Genomic DNA, 22,431 nt, shown 5'->3' with positions numbered 1-22,431 from the left:
CCTGCTCCGCGGGAAGCCTGCTTCTCCCTCTCCCACTCCCCCTGCTTATGTTCCCTCTCTCGCTGTCTCTCTATCAAATAATAAAATCCTAAAAAAAAAAAATTCTCCAGTTCTTAGAGCAAAGCCTAACGAGGGAAAAACAAAACAATAAAGATAACAAACAAATGTGTAGGAAAAAACCGGGTCCCATCCATAGGATGCCTACAGGAACCAAAACTGGAAGATCTCCTGAGGACGCTTTAGGGAAGAGGAGGCATACGGCTGTGTCTGGATGACACAGCACGGATATGGAGAAAACCTGCAGCGTCTTTCCCGGAGGCACGTATGCATGCAGGCCTTCTCCACAGGGCTGTGGGGGGGGGGGGGGGGGGGGGGGGGGGGGGGTCCGGGCCCTGAGTCTGCAGAACAGGGCAAACAAGCCAAATACACAACCACCCCTGGCACTACTCCTGGGCCTCCTTCCCCCAGGCCTTCAACCAAGGATCAAAGCAAGGTGCAGAAGGAAGCCAGGGCAGGGGGCTCGCAGTGGAGGGAGGTGGGAGAGGCCGTCATACACCCTCAGCAAAGCAATCTCCTGGGAAGTCCTCCGGCTCTCTAGACCAGGAGGCAGAGGCGGAGGTGGGAGCGCGTGTTCCACTGACAGGAGGAGCTAACCCTCAGCCCCAGCTGGGGCTGCCATGTAAAAACAGGAGCCACACACTGGCAAAGCTTAGCTTGTTGAGAGTAGTGAAAAACCCCTAATTCTAAGAACAGCAATTCCAAACAAAAACACATACACAGGAGCCTCACACGACAGAGGAAAACACGTCTGAACATTCACAGCTGCACCCCACACGGGAATATATATGTGAACTCTGACTCGGGGCACAGTCACACAGCACTGAGAATGAGCCACAACACCTTGGATGGATGTCAAACAGCCAACGCAGGGTGAAGAAAGCCAGACCCCAGAGTGAGTTGCCATGTGCCGCACTTACAGAGCGCAGGGAACGCGGTGTGTGCTTGAAGCCAGGAAGCCAGCTTCCTCCTCTGAGGAAGCTCAGGAGGAGGGCCGGGGGGCTTCCAACCAGCGCCCGGTTTGTGAACATTAACCGAGCTATACCATTATGATGTGGCATTTATTTATTTTTGTAATATACACTTAAGTTAAAAAACAAAACAAAACATGGTGCAGGACAAACAGAACTCTGCTCTGATGAAACCAGGTTAGTAAGTACAGTTCAGCCCTCAGGATGTCTCAGTTCATCCAGGTAACGGATACACCTCTGAACTAAACACAACTGCGTCAGTGGGAGCACGAGCACTGGACCCAAACAGGGCTCTCCGTGGAGGCCGGCAACAGGGCCAGCACACTCCAGGTCCACGGAAGGGCATTTTCCTTATGGGGGGCTGGCTGCCCGCCCCTCGGAGGCACCACCTGCTCTCTGGGCCGTGGCTGCCTCACTTCCACACGCCCCACTTCTCTGCGAGGTGGGAAAGGACAGATTCTTTATGGCAGGAGAGTGCCGGCCCTGCTAACCCACGGGAAACACACTCCGAAAACAGGATGGCCCCCAACTCTGCGCACCAGGAGATCCCCTACAGCTACCTGTCACTGTGAGTCGTTCTCAGCAGACGGAAGAGACCCTCTCTGGAAGGATGAGGTCCTAGCTGCGGTGGGAACTGGCATTCCCGAAGGGGTGCACGGTACAGGGAATGCTAACAACGCTGTCCTTCTCAGACGATGGCGTCCTCCCACTGCCAGGTCCCCCCGCACGCTCTCCTGGAAAGGGAAAGCCCACGCTGGCGACCCCGGAGGCACGTGTCCCTGTTGGGATTACAGTGTACAGGCTGGGGCCGGGCCCTGCGTAGGGCCTCGTGTACAGTGACCCGGCATGCCGTGGCAGGGCTGAATGCTTCCGAGCACAGTCTGGGCGAGTGTGCTTGACGGGATAACTTCAGTGGCATAGCCCCGTTCTCAGGTACAGCTGGACCTGGGTTTACACGTCAGTGACGTCGGTATGTTTTACCAAGATTGATGAACATTTTGCCAGTCTATATAGGGTGAGTGGTTTTTAAACTTGTAATCTATCAGGATTTGCTCATTTAAGAATTTCATAAAGTATTTTTTCAAATCAGGTATTTCTTGAGTGACTTTGGCTGCACTTTCGATGGCCAGTTGCCATGCATTATTAAACGCCCTTTTTTTCCTTCAGAATCTTCCAGTAGACGTCTAGAGTTTAGCTAGAAGTCTTGGCTACGATACAAACAGTGATGGAAAACACATGAGCAGTAACAAGTTTTAATCTGGCCCCTCAGTCCCACGCCGGCTAATCTGTGGAGGCAGCTTATTCCAGTGTCAGCCAGGGTGCAGCCACACCACTCTCGAGCGGTGTGCCGCCCGCCTGCGGGGACACTTCTCACCTCTCCTTCGGCAGCACCTGGAGCAGCAAGACCCGACAGAGTAGGAGCACATGCTGGGGGCTTCGACCCTCAGGACGGACTCCCTCCTGACGAGGTACGTTTTCAGTCTTTTCTTCACAGCTGAAAGAACAGCTCCATAGTTGATACTAAGGGGACCCTGACGTTATTAACACCACTGCTTGTAAAACATATGACCAAGTTTACCTGCAGAATTCCTTAAAAGTCAGTACTTAAATACAGAACATAAAATGACTCTAGCCTTTAAGTTTTATATAGAATGGATTCATTGTCATGTAACTGACTTTTACAGTTAAACGAAAACCTGTTCTGATGCTTCACCACAAATGTTAACATGATTGATTTTAAAAATATTTAAACCAAAATCTTTTGAGTATGTTCTTTTAGGAAAATAACATGACCTTAAAATAATTAATGACAATGAAGTTTATGGGTATCACAAAAACATTAAGCGAAACAGTAAATATTTCTTTCAAAATGCAAAACTATGATGTTTTCTAATGTGTTTTCAAAATATGAATTATTCAAATGTCAGTTTTACTTACACATTTGAATATTCACATTGTTTTTGATAAATGTCTTCCTTTTTCTTATGTAACAATATAGCACTGGACAGTAAACATGGAGATGCATATAATTCCAAGAAAGAATAGTTATCAGCAATACTTCAACTAGCTCCATATCCAACAGGAAAGATCAGAAACTTCTTTTCACACAACTCCATAGTCAGAATTTAAAATAAAGATTTCCTTTGTCCTCTCCCAAAGTAAATTTTTAAATTAAATCTTAGGTGAAAAGAAATTAAACAATGTAGGGCGCCTGGGTGGCTCAGTTGGTTAAGCGACTGCCTTCGGCTCAGGTCATGGTCCTGGAGTCCCGGGATCGAGTCCCGCATCGGGCTCCCTGCTCGGCGGGGAGCCTGCTTCTCCCTCTGACCCTTCCCCCTCTCATGTGCTCTCTGTCTCTCTCATTCTCTCTGTCTCAAATAAATAAATAAAATCTTTAAAAAAAAAAAAAAAAAAAAAAAGAAATTAAACAATGTAGTTGATGTCCTACTTCCTCAGAATCTAAACAGAGCACAGCATTCCTTCTTGTTAGTGTGTTCAGAGGTGTGGCGGCCACAAGCCGTGGCCACATGCTGTGGGTGAAGTCACAAAGAAACCTGAGGGTCTATCTCTCTCTAAGAATAAAGTGGTTTTTTTTTTTCAATCCCAAGAATCATTGAGTTGTTTAAAAAGAAAAAAAAAAAAGGAAATACAAAGAAATCGTAAGCCCACACACATGTGAAAGTATCTTGATGTTTTTAATTTGTTTTCGGTATTTCACAACACAGAGTGGTGGAAAGAAGTCTTCTGTTTCCACCAGCTACCCCACTACAAATGAGTGTTTGGGTACCTGATCTGAGGTTTGAGACAAAGCACTTTACAAGCACAAGTCTTAATGCACCGTAGGAGACACTGGGGAACAGAGAGGTAAAAGTGTTTTGTTTTTAAGATGCACTGAAAAAGGAAGGACAAAAACTGGTCTAAGGAAAGGCAGTCACAACTTCTTTATCAGATGCGATTTACATTTCCAGGGTAAAGCGAATTATTTCTTTAAGGACAGTGTGGCCTTTAAAAGCATTAGTTTCCTTCCAGAGGTCCAAGTTCATGTCTGGACGCTGAACTTCCTTACCTGTTCAAGTACAGGGCTGAGCCTCGACTGTACCTGGATCCAGCTCAGATGCCCTCTGTGAGTACACACATGGAGGACCTTTATCACATTTACAACTGACATCTGCTGCTAGCACTTGTGAGTGGATAGGGACAAGTGAGCCAGGGGAAAAGTCGCCAAGCAGACCTTTAAGCATGGGATTTAAAAGCACAGTGACTTATTTTCCTAATAATAGTGTCTGAGAAGAAATACCATTTCACTTAGACAAATTTTCCAATCTAAGTTTGTGGAACATTTAAGTGGAAAATAGGAGTTTATGCAAATTCAGAGACACTTCTTAGCTCCATTTCCAGTCCTGAGAACCTGGCCAAACCGCGTGCCCCGTCCTCTCTGAGGAGAGTCTGCTTACTGTCTGGAAGTCACTGTGGCATTGGGGCCGGCCTGGGGGGGCCGTGCCAGGGGTGGTGCTGGGGGTGGGGTGGGGGCAGGCAATGCAGGAGCGAGGAGGCTGACCTCGGCCCCTCTGTGGTAGCAACGTCTCAGAGGCCCTTCCTGGCTACACCGTGCCATGGTTTATTACGAACAGCAGTTAGCACTGAAATAATATTCCAGATATTCTGATTAAAAGAAACTTGAAACCAAAGTCCAAAGCTTTCCATGAGTAATAAACTCTGGCAAAACTGGTCTAAACTGGGGAAATACTAAGTCTTCCTGAGAACAAAACACAAATATTTTTAAAGGTTTTAAAACTAGCACAATCTAACTACTGCCCAAACTTATCAAATAAGAGCTTAAGCCTAAATATTAATAAACTAAAAAATTTAAAAATAAGACAACTAAAAGTCACATCATTTTCAATGAGAAATAATACTCTATATTCTTTCTGAATAATGGAAAAACACTGCTATATAGCATTCCCTCCTGGACATCCCAATATTTTTCTACTGATAAAAAAATTGGTCAACTAGGGCACGGTTTGGGGCCTACTATCACTTGTACTTTCTCGCCTCAGATGAAGGGTGTAAAGGGTGAATCCCTCATGGAATCAAGGCTCGCCTGACTTCTCTTTTTAAGGAGCCAGGATATAAAAGAATGCAGAGAGATCACATTAATCTTCTATGGCTAACAGAAGTCAGAAGTAGCACGGAGAGAACATGCCAGAAGGCACTTTGGGTCTCCATATAAAGAATTTCCTATCAAGCAGAGATGGACAACAGGGGAACCGGATGCCCCTTGCGGAGCACTCGCTGGAGTCATGCAAGCAGAGAGTGGACACACTAACTGACCCAGCATGTTCCGGGGAGAATCCAACACCCGGACGGAGTTTCACCTACGTGCCATTTCCTGACTCCGCAGGTCTCCTCCCTCACTTGCAGAGGAAGGGCCCAAGGAGGCACGAACAAGGGGTGCTGACCCAGCAGCCAGCAACCAGAAAGCGTCCCAGGTACCCAGCCTGCTCTAGCAGCCAGAGCCCCCACCTCCTCCGGGGCAGGGAGGGGGGGGGGCACGCTGGCTGATGTGCCTCCTGACCCCGCTGGGGGGCTGGTCTGCAGCCCTGATGCCTGGCTTGCCCCTCCCCCTCACCTGCACGTGGCCTCTTCACACCGCTGTCCCTCATCCTCGCCTGCACCTGGCTCCTGGGCTCTCCTGTGTCCTGAGGCAGGAGGAGCGAAGGCGAGTCCCGAGCTCCACTGCCAGGTCAGGGAAAGCCCAGAAGTGTTTGGAGCTCTACCATGGTCCTCTCGTTATGTGGATTTGTTAAGGTTCTATGGTTTTCTTACATCTATCACTTCAGGTACAGTACCTGTTACGTAGATTTCTCTGGTCTAGACTGGGAACCTACAAGCTCCTGTATAGCTCTAAGTTCCTCCAAGAAAATACTGAAACTCAGCAAACCAATTCAAAAATAACTCTGGATTAAACTCCTCATCTCCCACGGACCAGGGCAACTGGGGGCAGGCCTCAGGAAACCACGGCCCCCAAAGATTCCCCAGGTGGGCACTGCTGTCTGACTTTTTTTCTGGACTCTTGAGGGGAGGGTAGATGAGAAACCTTTAATTGTGTAGACCACCTGATGCTACAGAAGTGATTGGCAAAAGGCAAAAGTATATAGGGGACCAGAGCAGATTCTGTTGGCAGACTGACATTTAAAATATTTAAAAACCAACATAATAATTTAAAAAAATAGGCCCCTAAAAGAGGAAAAGAGTCCTTCACTCAGTAGCCTACTCTCTCTTATTAGGTTTGTGTGTTCTATTTCAACCTTGTGTGTGTGTGTGTATTTTATAGAGATGGCTTTATATCTACTGTCTCCAACAGTAAACTGAGGGTATGAGGAGTAAACAGACCTCTGGTGAAGAATGCTGCCCTCTGAGTCTGGGGGCCACACACCTGGAGATCCCTCCAAAGTGCCAGCCTCGGTGCACAGTGCCTCCCCGCAGTTCAGCTGTTTACTAACTCAGGCATTTGTTTGGTTTTCCCACGAATGCACCTGACATTCCAGCTTTGGCTTTTACAACAAGCCCGTGCTTGGCTGAGAGTAGCGGATCAGGAGCTGTGGTTTTATTTTTTTGAGGAGGGACATGAGGGAGGAAAGAGGATGGGGAGAGAGGGGCCTCTATGTCACAGAATCTGCATCCTAACACTGCGCCTGGTACACAGCAAGGCCCCGACACATGCCCACTGGAAAATTGCAGCAACCTCAAGCAAAGGCACAGCCAGGGGCAGCTGTGGACATGGAAGGCAGAGCTGCAGAGCAATGGTAAAGAATAAGCTGGTACCTGCGACAAGCTTTGGTGTGGCTCAGGACCCACCCAGGGCTGAATTAGCTAGGGAATGGGAGTTTTGGAAGGTCAATGCAAAGCTGGGAACCAAGTACTAGGGAGCCAGGAACCACACAGATGCCTTGGGTCAAAGTTGGGCAGGCAGCTGGGAAGCAGAAATAACGTGCCAGAGACAAAGTGATAGTGGAAACGGAACCCAGCTGACCTTACCAGGTGCCTGTGGGGGTTGGGAGACTGGACATGGAAAGGGAACCTGCCCATCCTGGAGCCGGCCGACAGACACCGCCGGGCCTCAGGCGGCCAGCACAGGGTCTCTGCACCATAGGAATCTGACCACACACCATACCCACTCCTGCCCTCCCAGCCCAGGCTGCACATGCACCCCTCCTTGTGCAGACCAGTGGCCTGGCTGGAGAAGAGATGACAGAGTGTGTGGGTGAGGCCACCAGATTTCAGGATGCAAGAGCGTGCTCCCGCGAAGGCAGCAGCAGGAAATGCAGACCACACACTGGGAGTGTGGGCTCTACCTTGGGGTCTGACTCTTTTGGTTATGTGGCCTTGGGGAAGCCACTGAAGGTCTCTGCGCCTCCCGTTCCTCCTGGTTAATGTGGGGGATGTGTCTGGAATCAACTGGATCGATGCTTCCATAAGGCAGGGAAGAGGTGGGAGGCCAGGCTGGTTCTGAAGTGAATTAGTAACATAAAAAAGTGTTTGCCATTCTCAGGTATATCCTGATCGTCGCATAATCGAGTGTGGGTTATCACAGAGAAATCTCATGTATCTAGCTGGTGACGTCCAGCCACCCAGCGGACAAAGTGTTCACACTGCCATTTAGATTTCTAAGTTAAATAATGTTAATTACCAGGTTAATGACTGATGATAGAATTTTTTTCCCACCTTCCCCTGGGGATTAAAAGGCATACCACATATAGCTGAATACTTCATTTCTGATGCCTAAGTCCAGAAAGAGCAAGGCCACGGAGAGAGGTTAAACCTAATTTCTGGGTTCTGGGAAACTGTAAGCAGCCGACATGACTCGCAAGGACTTGGGGAGCCAGATCTTCCCGAGGCTGGACCAACTGCAACGGCCTCTGGACAGCCTGTGCGGCTACGGTGCTGTCGTGTTAGGTGCAGCAAGTGGACGAGCTGCACTGCTGGGGACCTGGCTGAGGGACATCTGGGGAGAGGGTGCATGCCCTCTGGCCAGAGCACAGCCTCACCAATGGGCATCTGTGTGCCACCCAATGCACAGGGAAGACTGGAAGACTTTTTTTTTTTTTTTTAAATATTTTATTTATTCATGAGAGACAGAGAGAAACAGAGGGAGAAGCAGGCTCCCAAGGAGCGGGAAGCCCGATGCGGGACTCGATCCCAGGACCCTGGGATCATGACCTGAGCCGAAGGCAGACGCTTAACCATCTGAGCCACCCAGGCGCCCGACTGGAAGACTGTCTTAGATGATTTCATAATTTTTGAAAATTACAAAGACTGTACACTTCTCAAGTGACAATTAAGAAACCATGATATGTAAACCCACCTGTAGAAAAATCTGCCATTAGATGACAACAAATCTATGCTCACAAGGCTCTAGATCATTCATTCTAGTTTTGTGTGGGCTTGAAAAATACAGCTGAAAACAAATAACCCCGGCCCTCAAAGAAACCAAACAAACAAAACTCAGTGGAAAGATGAGCAAGAAAAGAGTAAGAAAGTCTGGCCCTCAGACGCTCTGGATCAGGTATTAGACAATGAACAGATTAGAAGGAGGAAATCCAAGTACACTGTGGAAAAAGTGACCAAGTCTGAGAGTGAGGCTGGTGGTGGGGAGGGAGGGTCATTACAGACAATCTCCAGATGTGAGGCCAAGGGGACATGGGGCTTTTACTTCGAAAGGGACATAGATATTAAAGCAATGGAAGAATATGGAGAAGAGGGAGTCAGGTATGATTATCTGTTTTTGTTTTTAAAAGCACTCATTAGTTTCCTAAGTATAACAGTAGTACTTATTGGCCATTATAAAAGTTAAAAAAAAAAAAAAAAGACAACACACGTCATTCATGGTTCTACTACCCAGGATTATCAATTAGCTATATTTGTGCCAAGTTTTTGATTGTTTGTAAGTATACTTTACATATGGATTTTCTAGATTTGTTTTTTGTAATTCCAAAAATACAATGTTCCATATTTTTTTTTCAATTTTTAAAAAGATTTTATTTATTTATTTGAGACAGAGCACAGCAGGGGGAGTGGGAGAGGGAGAAGCAGACTCCCTGCTGAGCAGGGAGCCCCATGTGGGACTCGATCCCAGGACCCTGTGATCATGACCTGAGCCAAAGACAGACGCTTAACTAAGCCACCCAAGCACCCCAATATTTGTAAACACTGCAAATATTTTGTGAGTTCAGAAGTATTTTGTGGAATACATACACCCTATTTTATTTTACTATTTCACTTTAACCATTAATATTATCTTTAACTTTTTGCTATTATATATAATTCTGTGGTGGACATCTTTATGCACATTAGAATTATTTCCTGAGACTAGATTACAAAAAGAATTAGTGGATGAAAAATAAATATATTTTTAAAACTTCCAATGCATATTGCACAACTGCTTTCCAAAAACTTTTTATAAATTTACTCACCCAGCAATGGGTCAGAATGCCATTTTGTTGTGCTCTTACTCTGATTCTGTTTAAACTTTAACTTTATCTCAGTGTCTCCTTAGTCCTAGGTTGGCCCCCTACACGAGATAACATGAAGGAGTGCGTGCTCCTAGCGCTCTTGGCTTTATGCTCTGCCAAGCCCTTATTTCACCCTTCGTACGTGACGCTAAAGAACATGATGCTGAAGGACATGGAAGATGGAGTGGATGGTGACCCTGATGATGACAACTCTCTTTTTCCAACAAGAGAGCCAATTAACCCCTTTTTCCCTTTTGATCTGTTTCCAACATGTCCATTTGGGTGCCAATGCTACTCGAGAGTTGTACACTGCTCCGATCTAGGTAAGAACACGTGTCAACCTGTTTTGGAGAAAATGTCATTGTGATGAAATTGAAAGGATAGTAAGAGTCCTCACTGAAATTTCAAAAATCAGCTCACTAATTGTAAAGCAATTTTTCATTTAAGTTTTTTGAAAATATAACAAATATAGAATATTTCCTTCTCTTCTCAAATTTGAATCAAAATGGTTCGTTTTAATTTCCTTCAGAGAGAATGGACATCACTGTGGTTCATTTCAGGATGTCAGTAGTTTGACAGTGTGTTTTCTAGTAACATTCGACAAGGACAAGATAAATTGCCTGTCTAGAGCCATAAACAGGTTATAGAGTTTGTGAAATCGCTAATGTAGACATTTTAAAGTCAATGCTCTTTGTTTTGAATGATTTAGGTTTAGAACCATCTAGAAAAGAAGTGACTGAACTAAATCACTTTCTAAAGTCTTAAAATGCATAATTCTCTGCTGAGTACTTTAATTTTTTTAAATATTTCTAATGAAGACGCTCTTGAATAGAGGGGTACACTCATACCCTGTTCAGGGAGAGGGTATGATGGGGAATGCATACCAGGGTTCACTGTACCTGCCCATTTCCAGATGAGGGGCAGGCTCAGACCTGCCTCACTGTGGGAAGCCAAAGTGCGGCACTCACCTGTCATTCTGTACATACCTCACCTCTCCCTCGTGACCACAACAATGAAAAGGGTCTGGAGCCCTGTCACTCTTTCTCCCTCAGAAAATGAATTTCTTTCCAGAGCTTCCAATATCATCAGGGGTGGGGTGAGCAAGGTCACTCCAAGTCTAAGTTACCTGGTGCTTTCTGCAGAGCCGCCCACTTCCTCCAAGACATTCCACTTCATTTCCTAAGACCAAAATCATCTCCTATCAAAATGGCTACCTTGCCAACCTGCCAAGTGACTCCCTTTCCCTCTTTCTATCTGTGGTCAAACTTCTTAAAGGAGTGAGTCATCGCTGTAAACTATGGAGGGAAAAGTACTCAGGGCTACCGGGTAGAGTATTTTGATACTGAGCCCTTCAATGGGGCTATTAAATATACTACTGCTCCTTAGGAGCAAGGATGGCTCCCCCAAAAGCATACTAACATCTGAAACTCCCTGTAAAATGCATAAAAAAGGATGATGGATGAACGGTAAGTATAGTAAAATGTTGATGGTAGAAAGAGACTATGAGTTTTCACTGTAAAATTCTTTCAACTTTTCTTTAACGTTTGAACATTTCAATAACAAATGTTGGGGGAAAACAAGAGTCCCCATATTTGTCAAGCATAACTACTTTATGGCCTGACAAAAAGGGTGGGTATGTTCGGCCATCTAGGGAAAGCAAGAAAAGTAAGGAAGAAATGCACCAGGTACTGCTCTGGGTAATTTCCTGCTCTTCTTTGTGTTTTAATTCAAGAGGGGAAAAAAACATTAAGTCTTTAAGTAATTTAACTAACATGACTGAGTACCCACATACACAGAGAGCATGATGCAGCTGAACCTTAACCTCACATCACAGAAAGAAAGCTACTATCGTCCCTGCAAAGAGGAGTGCGAACTGACAGGGGGGTCAAAGCAATGGCTGGAAAAGACCCAGCGCTGAGGGGGAGGGTGTCAGCAAAGGTCTACCGCACACCCAGACATCAACAGGGAGTTCTAGATGAGTAAGTTTTTATAAATCAAATAACTGACAACTGAGTAGGGCATTGTTAAAGGAAATGCGTAGTAACATTTTAAAGAATGTACATGAAAATAATATAATTTATTTTCTAAGCACAACTTTGTACATATTGAGGCTTCTTAATATGATCAAAACCCACAGGTTCCAACTCAGCCCCACAACAGCCTGAGTAGTGGCAGAGAATGTCACTGCTCCTCGGCCCTGGTGCATCAGCAGAAGCCGCACCTCAGCTGCGGCCACCTCCCTGCAGTCATACTGGTGCGCCCTAATTTACCTCCTTATCTGTCACCTTGTGCAGATGAGCAGTGACAGCTAGACCCAGCTAGACACCTTGCAAAAATATATAAGTTACTTGAAAAGGTCTTCAGGTCTTTCCAAAGAGCAAGGTTTTGCTGTTTCTTAATGGTAACTGTGGATTTTAACAAACGTACATTTCTATCATATTAGAAAACTCTTCTTCAGCATATCATGTGTGTGTAACATGTTCGTTTATTTCTTAGGTTTGTCCTCCGTCCCAAGCAACATTCCATTTGATACTCAAATGGTTGACCTTCAAAACAATAAAATTAAGGAAATCAAAGAAAATGATTTTAAAGGACTCACTTCACTTTACGTAAGAATATATATGTTCATATTTAAGTGAAAATCTCTATCACTGCTAAAAGGATTACTCATATTTTGTGTAAACAAGTCTTACTTTTCTGTGTGTGAAGAATGACAAAATCCCTGATATTCAGTAGTGTTCTAGTTAATGAGAAATTAGATTTGATTAATTTAATTCAACTGATGTCACCTGAAATGAAAGCCAGGTAAAAGGCAATGGGCTAAGAATTTAAGTAAATGGTCCTAAAATGAGCTTATGATCTATTTAGGTAATCACAGTCACTATACACTAAAATGAGTAAGATGATGATTATTTATAAGAACTCATTAGGATACAGTTTAAGAAAATCTGTACCCAAACCTGTTGACTTATCTGAAGACACCATAAATCTCTGAGAGCAGGACATGCATTATATCTAATTAATATATACTTGCATGGCTTTTTTTCCCCCTAGAACTTTAAAAATTAAAAATAATTTTTCCTTACAATGTTTATTAATATTTTAATATTCTAAGATTTAAAAGATTCTTAGTTTTCTATGTAACCCTTAGAGCCTCTAGATTTTAGCAAGTAAAATGTCTAATTTATTTTGGAATTGGGTTTGGGAAGAGCCCGATTCCACACGTCCCAGCAATGGGGTGTCCACTCTTCCCCTCAGCACGGATTTAGGGTGGTGGTGTGGAGGGCAACCAACACTCCCCTTTCAAGGCTATGTTTGCACATTCTCATGCCGTGCTAAAGGGCAGAAACTTAAGGCTTGTCACGTCCAGGGCAGTTACAGCACTGAGAGGAGAAGGTACACATACCATGGCCACATCATTCTCTTTCAGATCCACTGTCCTCCTGTCTGGCCTGTTCTCCTGTCCTCTTCCAAGCCGCCCTGCCTTCCCATCACCCTCGGGTCAATGCGCGGACCCTGAGGACCCATCCTAGCAGGCAGGGAAGGGGACTATTCAATCCCGTTATGCAAGCAGTTCATGTCTGCTGGATGAGCAAGGACACTGAGGCTGGCCATGTTCTAGGCACCACAAGGAATGGTCTCTCCTTAGGCTCTCTACCTATCCTCTTGGCAAAGCCACGCTGCCCTATGATGCCAGGTGTGGGCTACCAGGGCCATGACTGGACAGCTTAGATTTGGTAAGACTCCATAAGTTCCCATATATAAAAAAAAGAGCAATTGGAAGAGCATATATTTACCTTATACCTGAGGCATCACTAAAATATCAGGACAATCCCACCAACTTCAGACCACAGAAACTTCTGGAAAATGGCAAGGCCATTATTAACTCTCAGAAGTTGGAAATACAGCCTACGAATGCTTCTACCACTTCTTCAACTTCCTATTGAGCTACACAACCACAAGAATAATTAAAGTCGTATTCAATACCAAAATCATAAAGGTTTTAATTTGTCATACAATTTTATTACATCTTGGGAGTATCCCAGGGACTTAGCCCACTTGTACTCCCATTATTCACTGGGAAATGAGTCTGAAAGGTGTCAGGAGCTGTGTTAGGCTTGTTTCTGTGTGGTCAGTTTTATGTGTCACTTGTTGGAAGGGTAGTGGGTTCTGGAGTCCGGCAGGCCTGGGCTCAAACCTTGGCCCCACTAGAAGTAAGCACTGGGCCAGGGGCTTGCCTCACCAAGCCTGACTTCCCCTGCTATGACAGAGCTGTCACAATGCCGTGGAACTCACTCAGAGGAACGAATGCCCAGCACCCAGTGGCTCAGTGCTACCGACAGCCCTCGTGCTTCCCGACTGGCTCAATGGGAAAGCACTTCTCATTGCACGCTCTCTACCTGAATTGTGCGCATGCTATTTTAAGACATTTAATTATAATATCATCTTGTATGGTACCTGTCCTTAAAGAGAATCAAAAGTGTTTTCCAGATAATCTATAAATTCTCCATGTTTCGGCTGGCTGTTTGGCCTTCTGGTTCTTACACAAAGGACAATCCAGCATTAGGGAATGAGTGGGATCATTACACACATGCCGAATTTGCAGTCAGCTGGCTACAGCCTCACTCATCAGGAGGACTTCCTGTCTGACTTCTGAAAAGCTACCCTTTTCTCATCTTCTGTCCTTACCTATAACCACACTGCCTGGGGCTCTGTGACTGTCACTTCTGGAACGGCAAGGGCAATGGAACTGTAGGCGCTAACCCAGTCTGCGGGGGCAGCTGCATGAGACCCTCCATATAAACTCACTCCATCCTGCACTCCTCACTCTTCCTTTTAGGTAGCTCTGGCGATGCACGTCCCAACGGGAGGATACCAACAATTCCCAGGCACACACTCCCTCTGGGACCCCCAACAGTGGAGGCCTACAGTAAGCGCCCACCGTGGCAGAACATATCACAGAGGGCAGAGGAACTAGGCCAGACAGGACGCAGGTCACTCTTTGTCACTGGGCCCACTTCCTCAGTGCGACAGGGAGAGAGATAATTTCTAACTTTGTATCATGGGGTTGAGTGAGGGCTCAACAAGTTGTTATCCCACTCTTCCCCAAAGGAGAAGAGAACACACTTAGCTGGTAGCATACAGGAAAAAGGACATGTTACCAGTTCCTGTTCTCCTTCAGGTGAGATGGTATACCTAACAGGAGGATAAGAAAAGGGCCTACAGGGCACCTGGCTGGCTCAGTCGGTGGACCGTCCGACTCCTGATCTTGGCTCAGGTCTCGATCTCGGGTCATGAGTACAAGTCCCAAGAGGGGCTGCTCTCTGGGTGTGGAGCCTACTTTAAAATAAATCAATAATAAATAATAAATAAATAATAAAGGCCTACAGGAAAGAGAATAATCAAGGGAGTTTAGCTGCCAACGTGTTTGTATTTCTTCTGTGGAAGAACCACGGCGTGAATAACACTAGAAAGGCATATTAAGTCCGTCTGGAAACACTGGGAAGGTTGGTGTAGAATGGGATTGGTGACAACATTCATAAACGGAATGACTCTAGAGCTGCTCTCTGAAAGAAGGTCCCAAGGAATGAAGCCCCCAGCCACCGCCCTCGGGAAACATGGAGTCGTTCCTGCTGCCCAGCACACCCAGGTGCTGCAGTCAGGCCTTCTCCACATGCCTCACGGGCTTTGACTCCTGACAGTGCAGAGCTGGGCTGCTGTCTGAGCTTGGAGCTCCTCTGAGGCCGCTGCCACGGGGCCCTGAGAAGGGGTTGAGGCATTTCTCAGGACCCACTGCTGTCTCCCCAGTGTCTGAGATAAGTGGGCACTTTGTAGCAGTTTACGCCTACACATCTCCAGTCTGGGAAAAATGCTTCACATCAGTAAACATAAAAGAAGTAAGGTTTGGGGGCGCCTGGGTGGCTTAGTCATTAAGCATCTGCCTTTGGCTCAGGTCACGATCCCAGGGTCCTGGGATCGAGTCCCGCATCGGGCTCCCTGCTCGGCGGGAAGCCTGCTTCTCCCTCTCCCACTCCCCCTGCTTGTGTTCCCTCTCTCACTGTGTCTCTCTCTGTCAAATAAATATAGAAAAAAAGAAAAAGAAAGAAAAGAAGGTTTTAAAAGTAGATAAAATCATACAAAAACATACTTGGTGTGACTGAATAGATTTTCATTTTATTTTATTTTATTTTAGAGAGAGTAAGGGTGGGGAGGGGCAGAGAGAGAGAGAATCTTCAAGCAGATTCCCTGCTGAGTGCAGAGCCTGACCGGGGGCTGAATCCCACAACCCTGAGATCATGACCTGATCCGAAATCAAGAGTCGGACACCTAGCCAACTGAGCCACCCAGGTGCCCTCTGAATAGACTTTTAGATATAATACCATCGATTACTTCCATGAAGGGAAATGGGGTGGGGGGGGGGGGGGGGAAGGGCTTAACTGCGTGAACATATCACCTACTGAAAGATAAACCAAAGGCTCAAAACCACTCTGTTCCAACTCAGTAGTAAATATTTGTTTTAGCTTAGATTGGACTGGGGAATTATTTACATATTAATAAAGTATGCGAATGACATAATTTCCATTGTTTTCCACAAGTAACTAATCACTGCAGAATAATGGTAAATCAAATCCACTTCGTAATATGGTCTATCTCTTTATGCTTTATCTAGGCTTTGATCCTGAACAACAATAAGCTAACAAAGATTCACCCAAAAGCTTTTCTAACCACAAAGAAGTTGAGAAGGCTCTATCTGTCCCACAATCAACTAAGTGAAATACCATTTAACCTTCCCAAGTCACTAGCAGAACTCAGAATTCATGATAACAAAGTTAAGAAAATACAAAAGGAGACATTCAAAGGAATGAATACTTTACATGTTCTAGGTAAGTTTACACAAACGGATGATACATTTTGGAATTATATGCACTTCGATATGCAAAGATAGAGGTCTTCATCATCACCAGCAATGTTTAAGACTGGTAATTTCCAAAATTAACTTTTTTAATCCAATAATCTCTATCTATCTAAGCCATTTATAATTCAAAGTATCAAACAAAATTTATAGCCCTTAAAGAAATACGCCGTTTCTAACACACACTCTCAAGAATCCCTTTTGAAACATCTACTGTGGTTTCAGTTTCCTGATTGCACCCTAATTGGTAAAATCTGTTATGCATATTTAATTTAAAGGTAGTATTTTTTTTAAAAATAATAAGGTTATGCTTACACCAAAAAAGGTAGTATTTTTAATGTGTTGTTATAAACTACTCAAATATAATGTACACAATTAATTCAGAGATTATTTGAAATGTACATCTAATTTACATTATCTGCTTTTAAGATTGCTGAGCTAGAGAAATTTCTGTTGTACATTATAAACTCCACCCTATTTTACTTTTAACACCCATCGTATAACCATGCCGTCTCCCTCTCCAATATTCATTCAAAATTCATGATCAATATTCTTTTTTTTTTTAAAGATTATTTATTTATTTATTTATTTATTTATTTATTTATTTGACAGAGAGAGACATAGCGAGAGAAGGAACACAAGCAGCGGGAGTGGGAGAGGGAGAAGCAGGCTTCCCGCCGAGCAGGGAGCCCCATGCGGGGCTCGATCCCAGGCCCCTGGGATCATGACCTGAGCCGAAGGCAGACGCTCAACGACTGAGCCACCCAGGCGCCCCTCATGATCAATATTCTCATTAACTTCCTCACTCACTTAGGTCAGCCAAATGCCTGGCACTTACCAAACAGCCTCACTTACTGGCATCTCCCCAAAATTATATTTCTGTTAATCAAATAACAATTCCTAATTGACTTATAATTTTAAAAGCTTAGGTGACAAATAAATGTATACTGGAAAACACAAATGTTTTAAATTATATGAAGAATTATCTTTTTTCTATTTTTTTTTTTAAAGATTTTATTTATTTATTTGACAGAGAGAGAGACAGCGAAGAGGGAACACAAGCAGGGGGAGTGGGAGAGGGAGAAGCAGGCTTCCCGTGGAGCAGGGAGCCCCATGCGGGGCTTGATCCCAGGACCCTGGGATCATGACCTGAGCCGAAGGCAGACGCTTAACGACTGAGCCACCCAGGCGCCCCAGAATTACCTTTTTTCTAATGTAATATTAACACAACAAAATATGCTCATGGTCAGAACAGAGTGATAACAAGTCATTGACTTAAGCAATTCAAAGCAAAAATCTACTATATATGTTCTCTATAATAAATCTATTCTAGTATTAATCTACTGTAATATAAGCATATTGTTACTTCAGCCTATGTAATACGAAGCAGTCTTTTTCTGAGAGCAACAGAAAGGGGAACAGATAGACACAGAAATAAACACAGCAAGTGAAAAAGATGCAGGATAAAGCTCATATTTCTCAGAATGTTCTTGGGATGTCTGTGCCCGCACTGAGTCTCCTTCATACACACGGATGCATGCTAAATTATGTCATTTGCCCCCACAGAAATGAGTGCAAACCCTCTCGATAATAATGGGATTGAACCAGGGGCATTTGAAGGAGTGACAGTGTTCCATATCAGAATTGCAGAAGCAAAACTGACCTCAGTTCCTAAAGGTTTGTATTTATTTACGAAAAAGTACTTTAAAAAAATTGTCACCTTTAAATGACCATGAAATGTATTGTTGTAAGCTGTATACACTGTCGAAACCCAAGGCGGTCAGAACCCTTTTTATCAGTAGGTCTGGTCAGGGTAGTGTGAAATTTGTTGTTTTCTCACACACATAAAGAGCCATACATAGTGCTTTTCCTTTTTCCTAGTACGAAACCAGAATCTTTTTGTTTCCCCAGTGAGAACAAACATTAAGAAGTAATGAACTTTTTATTCCTTCTTCCTAACATTTACTCATATATACCTGTCATTCCATGAAGAACCTGCTAGAGGTGGACATTCTCTAGAGAGGAAGGTTGGGGAAGACGCACGGGGCCAGACTGGGGCAGATGCAGGCTCTGGCAGGGGTGGGCATGCACCCTGTACCCCATTCTTCACTCGGGTGCTGTGGAAATTCATGAGCCAGTGCACAGAAAGGTCTGAGGATAGTGTCAGGCACCCAGTGAATGGATGGAGACTTGTTCTTTATGATGGGACCTGAACCTGGTGCCTCAAAGTTAAGTGCCTCTTAAGTTTGCTACTGGACCAGTTTTCTAACCGTCTACTGCAAGCTCCCACTGTGGCAATGAGCTAGATCGGCTCGCCTTTCTCGGGAACCCTGCTCAGAGTCCGTTCCTCGTCTCTGACAGGGGTGCTCTCTCTCAGCTATGATGATGACCTGAGTCAGAAATAACCCCTGTGATTAATCATACAGTTTCCTTTCAAACAGCTCTGTCCTTCAGTGTCCACAGGAAAAGCAGAGACTTCATTGAAACCTTTTTCTACTATTCACCTGATCCAGAAGATTAACAAAACAAACATCAACTCTTAAGTTAAAGGACACAGCAAAGCTGCTCTTAGGAATCAAGTGGTGATCTTTCACTTAGGAGAAAAATCATATAAAGTAAAAGTTGGAAAGACAATTTTGTTTTTATACAGGAAAAATCAATTTAATTCAGAACAATACAATTAAAAAGCCACCTTATTTAGCATTCAATAAGGTGGTTGTTTTCAACAAGAAACCTAACATGATTTACTTCTCATCTTTCAGACACCACCAACAAAAATACATGCCACCTAACAAGTCCCATACACGAAAAGCCTCTGACAGGCTGACAGTGGACGAACGTGAGGGGCAGGCAGAGGGCACGAGGGGAGGGTCAGGGAAGAGAAAGGCCGGAGCTCACTGCCCCGGGGCAGTGCTCACCAGCAGCACATCCCAAGACCAATTAATTCTCTTCAAGTTTCAGTGCATCTTAAAAATGAAGGCTTCACTTCTCATGATGTTTTCGAGATTTTTCCAAAGGCTTAGGAACGTATAACATCTTTAGAAATTTGTTTATTATTTATTTATTTATTTAAGGATTTTATTTATTTGCGAGAGAGAGCAAGACAGAGAGCGCATAAGCAGGAGTGAGGGGCAGAGGCAGAAGGACAAGCAGGCTCCCCACTGAGCAGGGAGCCCAATGCTGGATTCCAGGGACCCTGGGATCATGACCTGAGCTGAAGGCAGATGCTTAACTGACTGAGCCACTCATGTGCCACTATCTTTAGAAATTTAAATTGGAATTAAATCTCTCAACTTATATAACTGCTCTTTCAAGATCCCTACAACATTCAAAAGCCAGTGGACTTTTTTGTTTTTATCATTTATTTGCTAAAATGTGAAGGCTGACTGCTGAAATCCAATCATCACTAACCCCTGCGGCAGGATGAAATTAGGCAGAGGCCCAAAGGGTCCTGACCAGACCTGACACGTTAACACAAGGAGGGGTGAAACGTGCCTTCCTCCTGGGTCATTTGGAAAACTCTGCTACAGAGCAGCACTGCATGGAGGGGAGAAGACACCTGTTTGAACATAGGGTAGGAACAGAAGGATCTGTGCAAAAGCAGGCACGTGTTTGTTGACAGTCACTGAGCTCCCACCCAAACTCCTACATGGCTCATCTACCCTGCAGGGGCTCTGCTTTTCTCTTGGGTCATCCACCTTCTCCACGCCCTAGCAAAGGGAACGGTCCCCTCAAGTTCTACAAACCCTCTTCCAAAAAGTTTCCCTGACAGCTCAACATGAACAGATTTCTCTCTTTGAGTTGCTACAACATATTCTAGAACAGGCTGGAACATCTATGATACGTTTTTAGTGATTGCTGTATGTGTGATGGATTTGCTCAACTAGTATGTAACGTTTCTGAAGAGAGAACCTCCCCTCCGTTCTTTTTACATATTGGAGGATATAGTCATTCCATAGATATAATTCAGTTCAACTAATCAGAATTCAAAAAAATTAGAACCCTCTCAGTTTAGAATTGTTTTCCTGTCCTCTAGGCTTTTTTTTTAACTTCTAAAATCCAAAGTAGACTCTGGAATCAACATAAATTCAGCCAGCAAATGTACTGACATGTAGGGGCGCCTGGGTGGCTCAGTCGTTAAGCGTCTGCCTTCGGCTCAGGTCATGGTCCCAGGGTCCTGGGATCAAGCCCCGCATGGGGCTCCCTGCTCGGCGGGAAGCCTGCTTCTCCCTCTCCCACTCCCCCTGCTTGTGTTCTCTCCCTCTCCCACTCCCCCTCCTTGTGTTCTCTCTGTCAAATAAATAAATAAAAATCTTAAAAAAAAAAAAAAGAGTACTGATATTTATAAGGATGCTTCAATTACCTTCAACAGACTTAACCACTAATAAAGGAAGGAAATGTTTTCAGTAAGAGTTGGAAAAAAGAACACTTTTCCCAGCTAGCTAACTAGAACCTATGGTTGACAAATAATACTAATAAAATAAGGCGTGATTTAATTTTCCGGTTAATCTGGGAAGGGCTAGGGTCAGAACATGCAGGGGTGAGAAGAGAAAATGCCCACATTCATAGGGGACCTGGCGTGTGCCAGGTTACACTGTAGATGCTTCTCTTTATGCAGAAACTACGACTAACTGAAGAGAATAAATACTGCAATAGACTCAATATATCAAATAGTTAAAAACCCAGGTGGTTTTTATATAATACTAAATACTAAATATAAATACTAAATAAAAATACTAAAAAAAATTTCACTGGTCACCTCTGGGCATGGCACCAACTCATTACTTAAAAGAAGCAAGCATTTATGCTGCCTTTTCTGTAAAAACTGTGACTAAATAATTGATGAAGGAAAATTCTTTAGATACGAATCCTACTGATAAATGTATTAAGCATGACAACATCAGACAATCGCCATATTTACATTCTTAATGAAATAATAGATCCTGTAGCACTCATCAACAAACACTAAGACCATCAGGTGAAAGGCTGATCTACTGAATTTAATCGTCTCTACATCGAAGCATAGCTTATAAGAAATGACTAAGACAAATGATATGTAGAAGCCTCAGTCCAATCCACAAATGCGTATCTCAAACAAATCAATATCTGAAAGAAATCAATGCAAGACGGGGAAAAAAGAGGAAGTATATATTTAATAGTAGAAGAAATTTAAGAGATGGGAGAACCCAATGCATTCTGTAAACTTCTATCTGGATCCCGACCTGAACAAATCAACTGTAAAACAATGTATCTGAGATCATTAGGGAAAGGAATATTCCGTGATCGTGAAGAATCGCTGCGACTTCCGATAGCTGTGACCCTGACAGGATGGTTATGTGGAAACAAGAGGACCTGATGAGTTAAGGACATCTGGTGAGGCCTTTACAGGTGAAGTGACATTATGTATGGAATTTGATTTTAAATACTCCAGCAAAAAAACAAGTGAATGAAGAAAAATCAATGAACAAGCCAATGATAGATAATTAATCTGGTGGATGAAAGACATGTGGAAAACTGGACACTGCAGTGTGGTGGCTCATGACACTAGCCTCTATTTCTATGTGAAATTTTCGATAATAAAAAGTTGAAAAGGGGCGCCTGGGTGGCTCAGTCGGTCACGCAACTGCCTTCACCTCAGGTCATGATCCCGGAGTCCCGGGATTGACTCCCGCATCGGGCTCCTTGCTCAGCAGGGAGTCTGCTTCTCCCTCTGACCCTCCTCCCTCTCATGCTCTCTGTCTCTCATTCTCTCTAAAATAAATAAATAAAATCTTTAAACAAAACAAAACAAAAAAAAGTTGGAAAAAAAAAAGCAGATCCCTAAAGGACTAAGTCTACAGTGTGAAACTTAACAAGTACATGAATAATCAGTTGGGCTTGGTTTTTTACTCCATCTAACATGCCTATTTCTTTTCTTACTCCAGATCTACCATCAACTTTACTGGAGCTTCATTTAGACTATAATAAAATTTCAACT

The 22,431-nt window shown here is 44.1% G+C and overlaps 2 protein-coding genes across 2 annotated transcripts in view; one reads left to right on the top strand and one right to left on the bottom strand.

Moving 5' to 3' along the window:
- Nucleotides 1–22,431, bottom strand: part of LOC110584356 (centromere protein P) — a 241,534-nt gene that overhangs the window by 88,052 nt on the left and 131,051 nt on the right. The gene's annotated exons all lie outside the window — the stretch shown is intronic.
- ASPN (asporin) overlaps nt 2,330–22,431 on the top strand; it is a 24,285-nt gene continuing 4,183 nt past the window's right edge. Inside the window, exons 1-5 of the mRNA XM_044920665.1 lie at nt 2,330–2,497; nt 9,586–9,864; nt 12,038–12,150; nt 16,212–16,425; nt 18,021–18,131. Coding sequence (XP_044776600.1) covers nt 9,615–9,864; nt 12,038–12,150; nt 16,212–16,425; nt 18,021–18,131 — 688 coding nt within the window. The 5' untranslated portion in view covers nt 2,330–2,497; nt 9,586–9,614. The remainder of the gene's footprint in view (nt 2,498–9,585; nt 9,865–12,037; nt 12,151–16,211; nt 16,426–18,020; nt 18,132–22,431) is intronic.

The sequence above is a fragment of the Neomonachus schauinslandi genome, chromosome 13 (genome assembly GCF_002201575.2).
Source record: "Neomonachus schauinslandi chromosome 13, ASM220157v2, whole genome shotgun sequence".
Lineage (NCBI taxonomy): Eukaryota > Metazoa > Chordata > Mammalia > Carnivora > Phocidae > Neomonachus > Neomonachus schauinslandi.
This window is presented reverse-complemented; position numbering and strand designations above follow the sequence as displayed.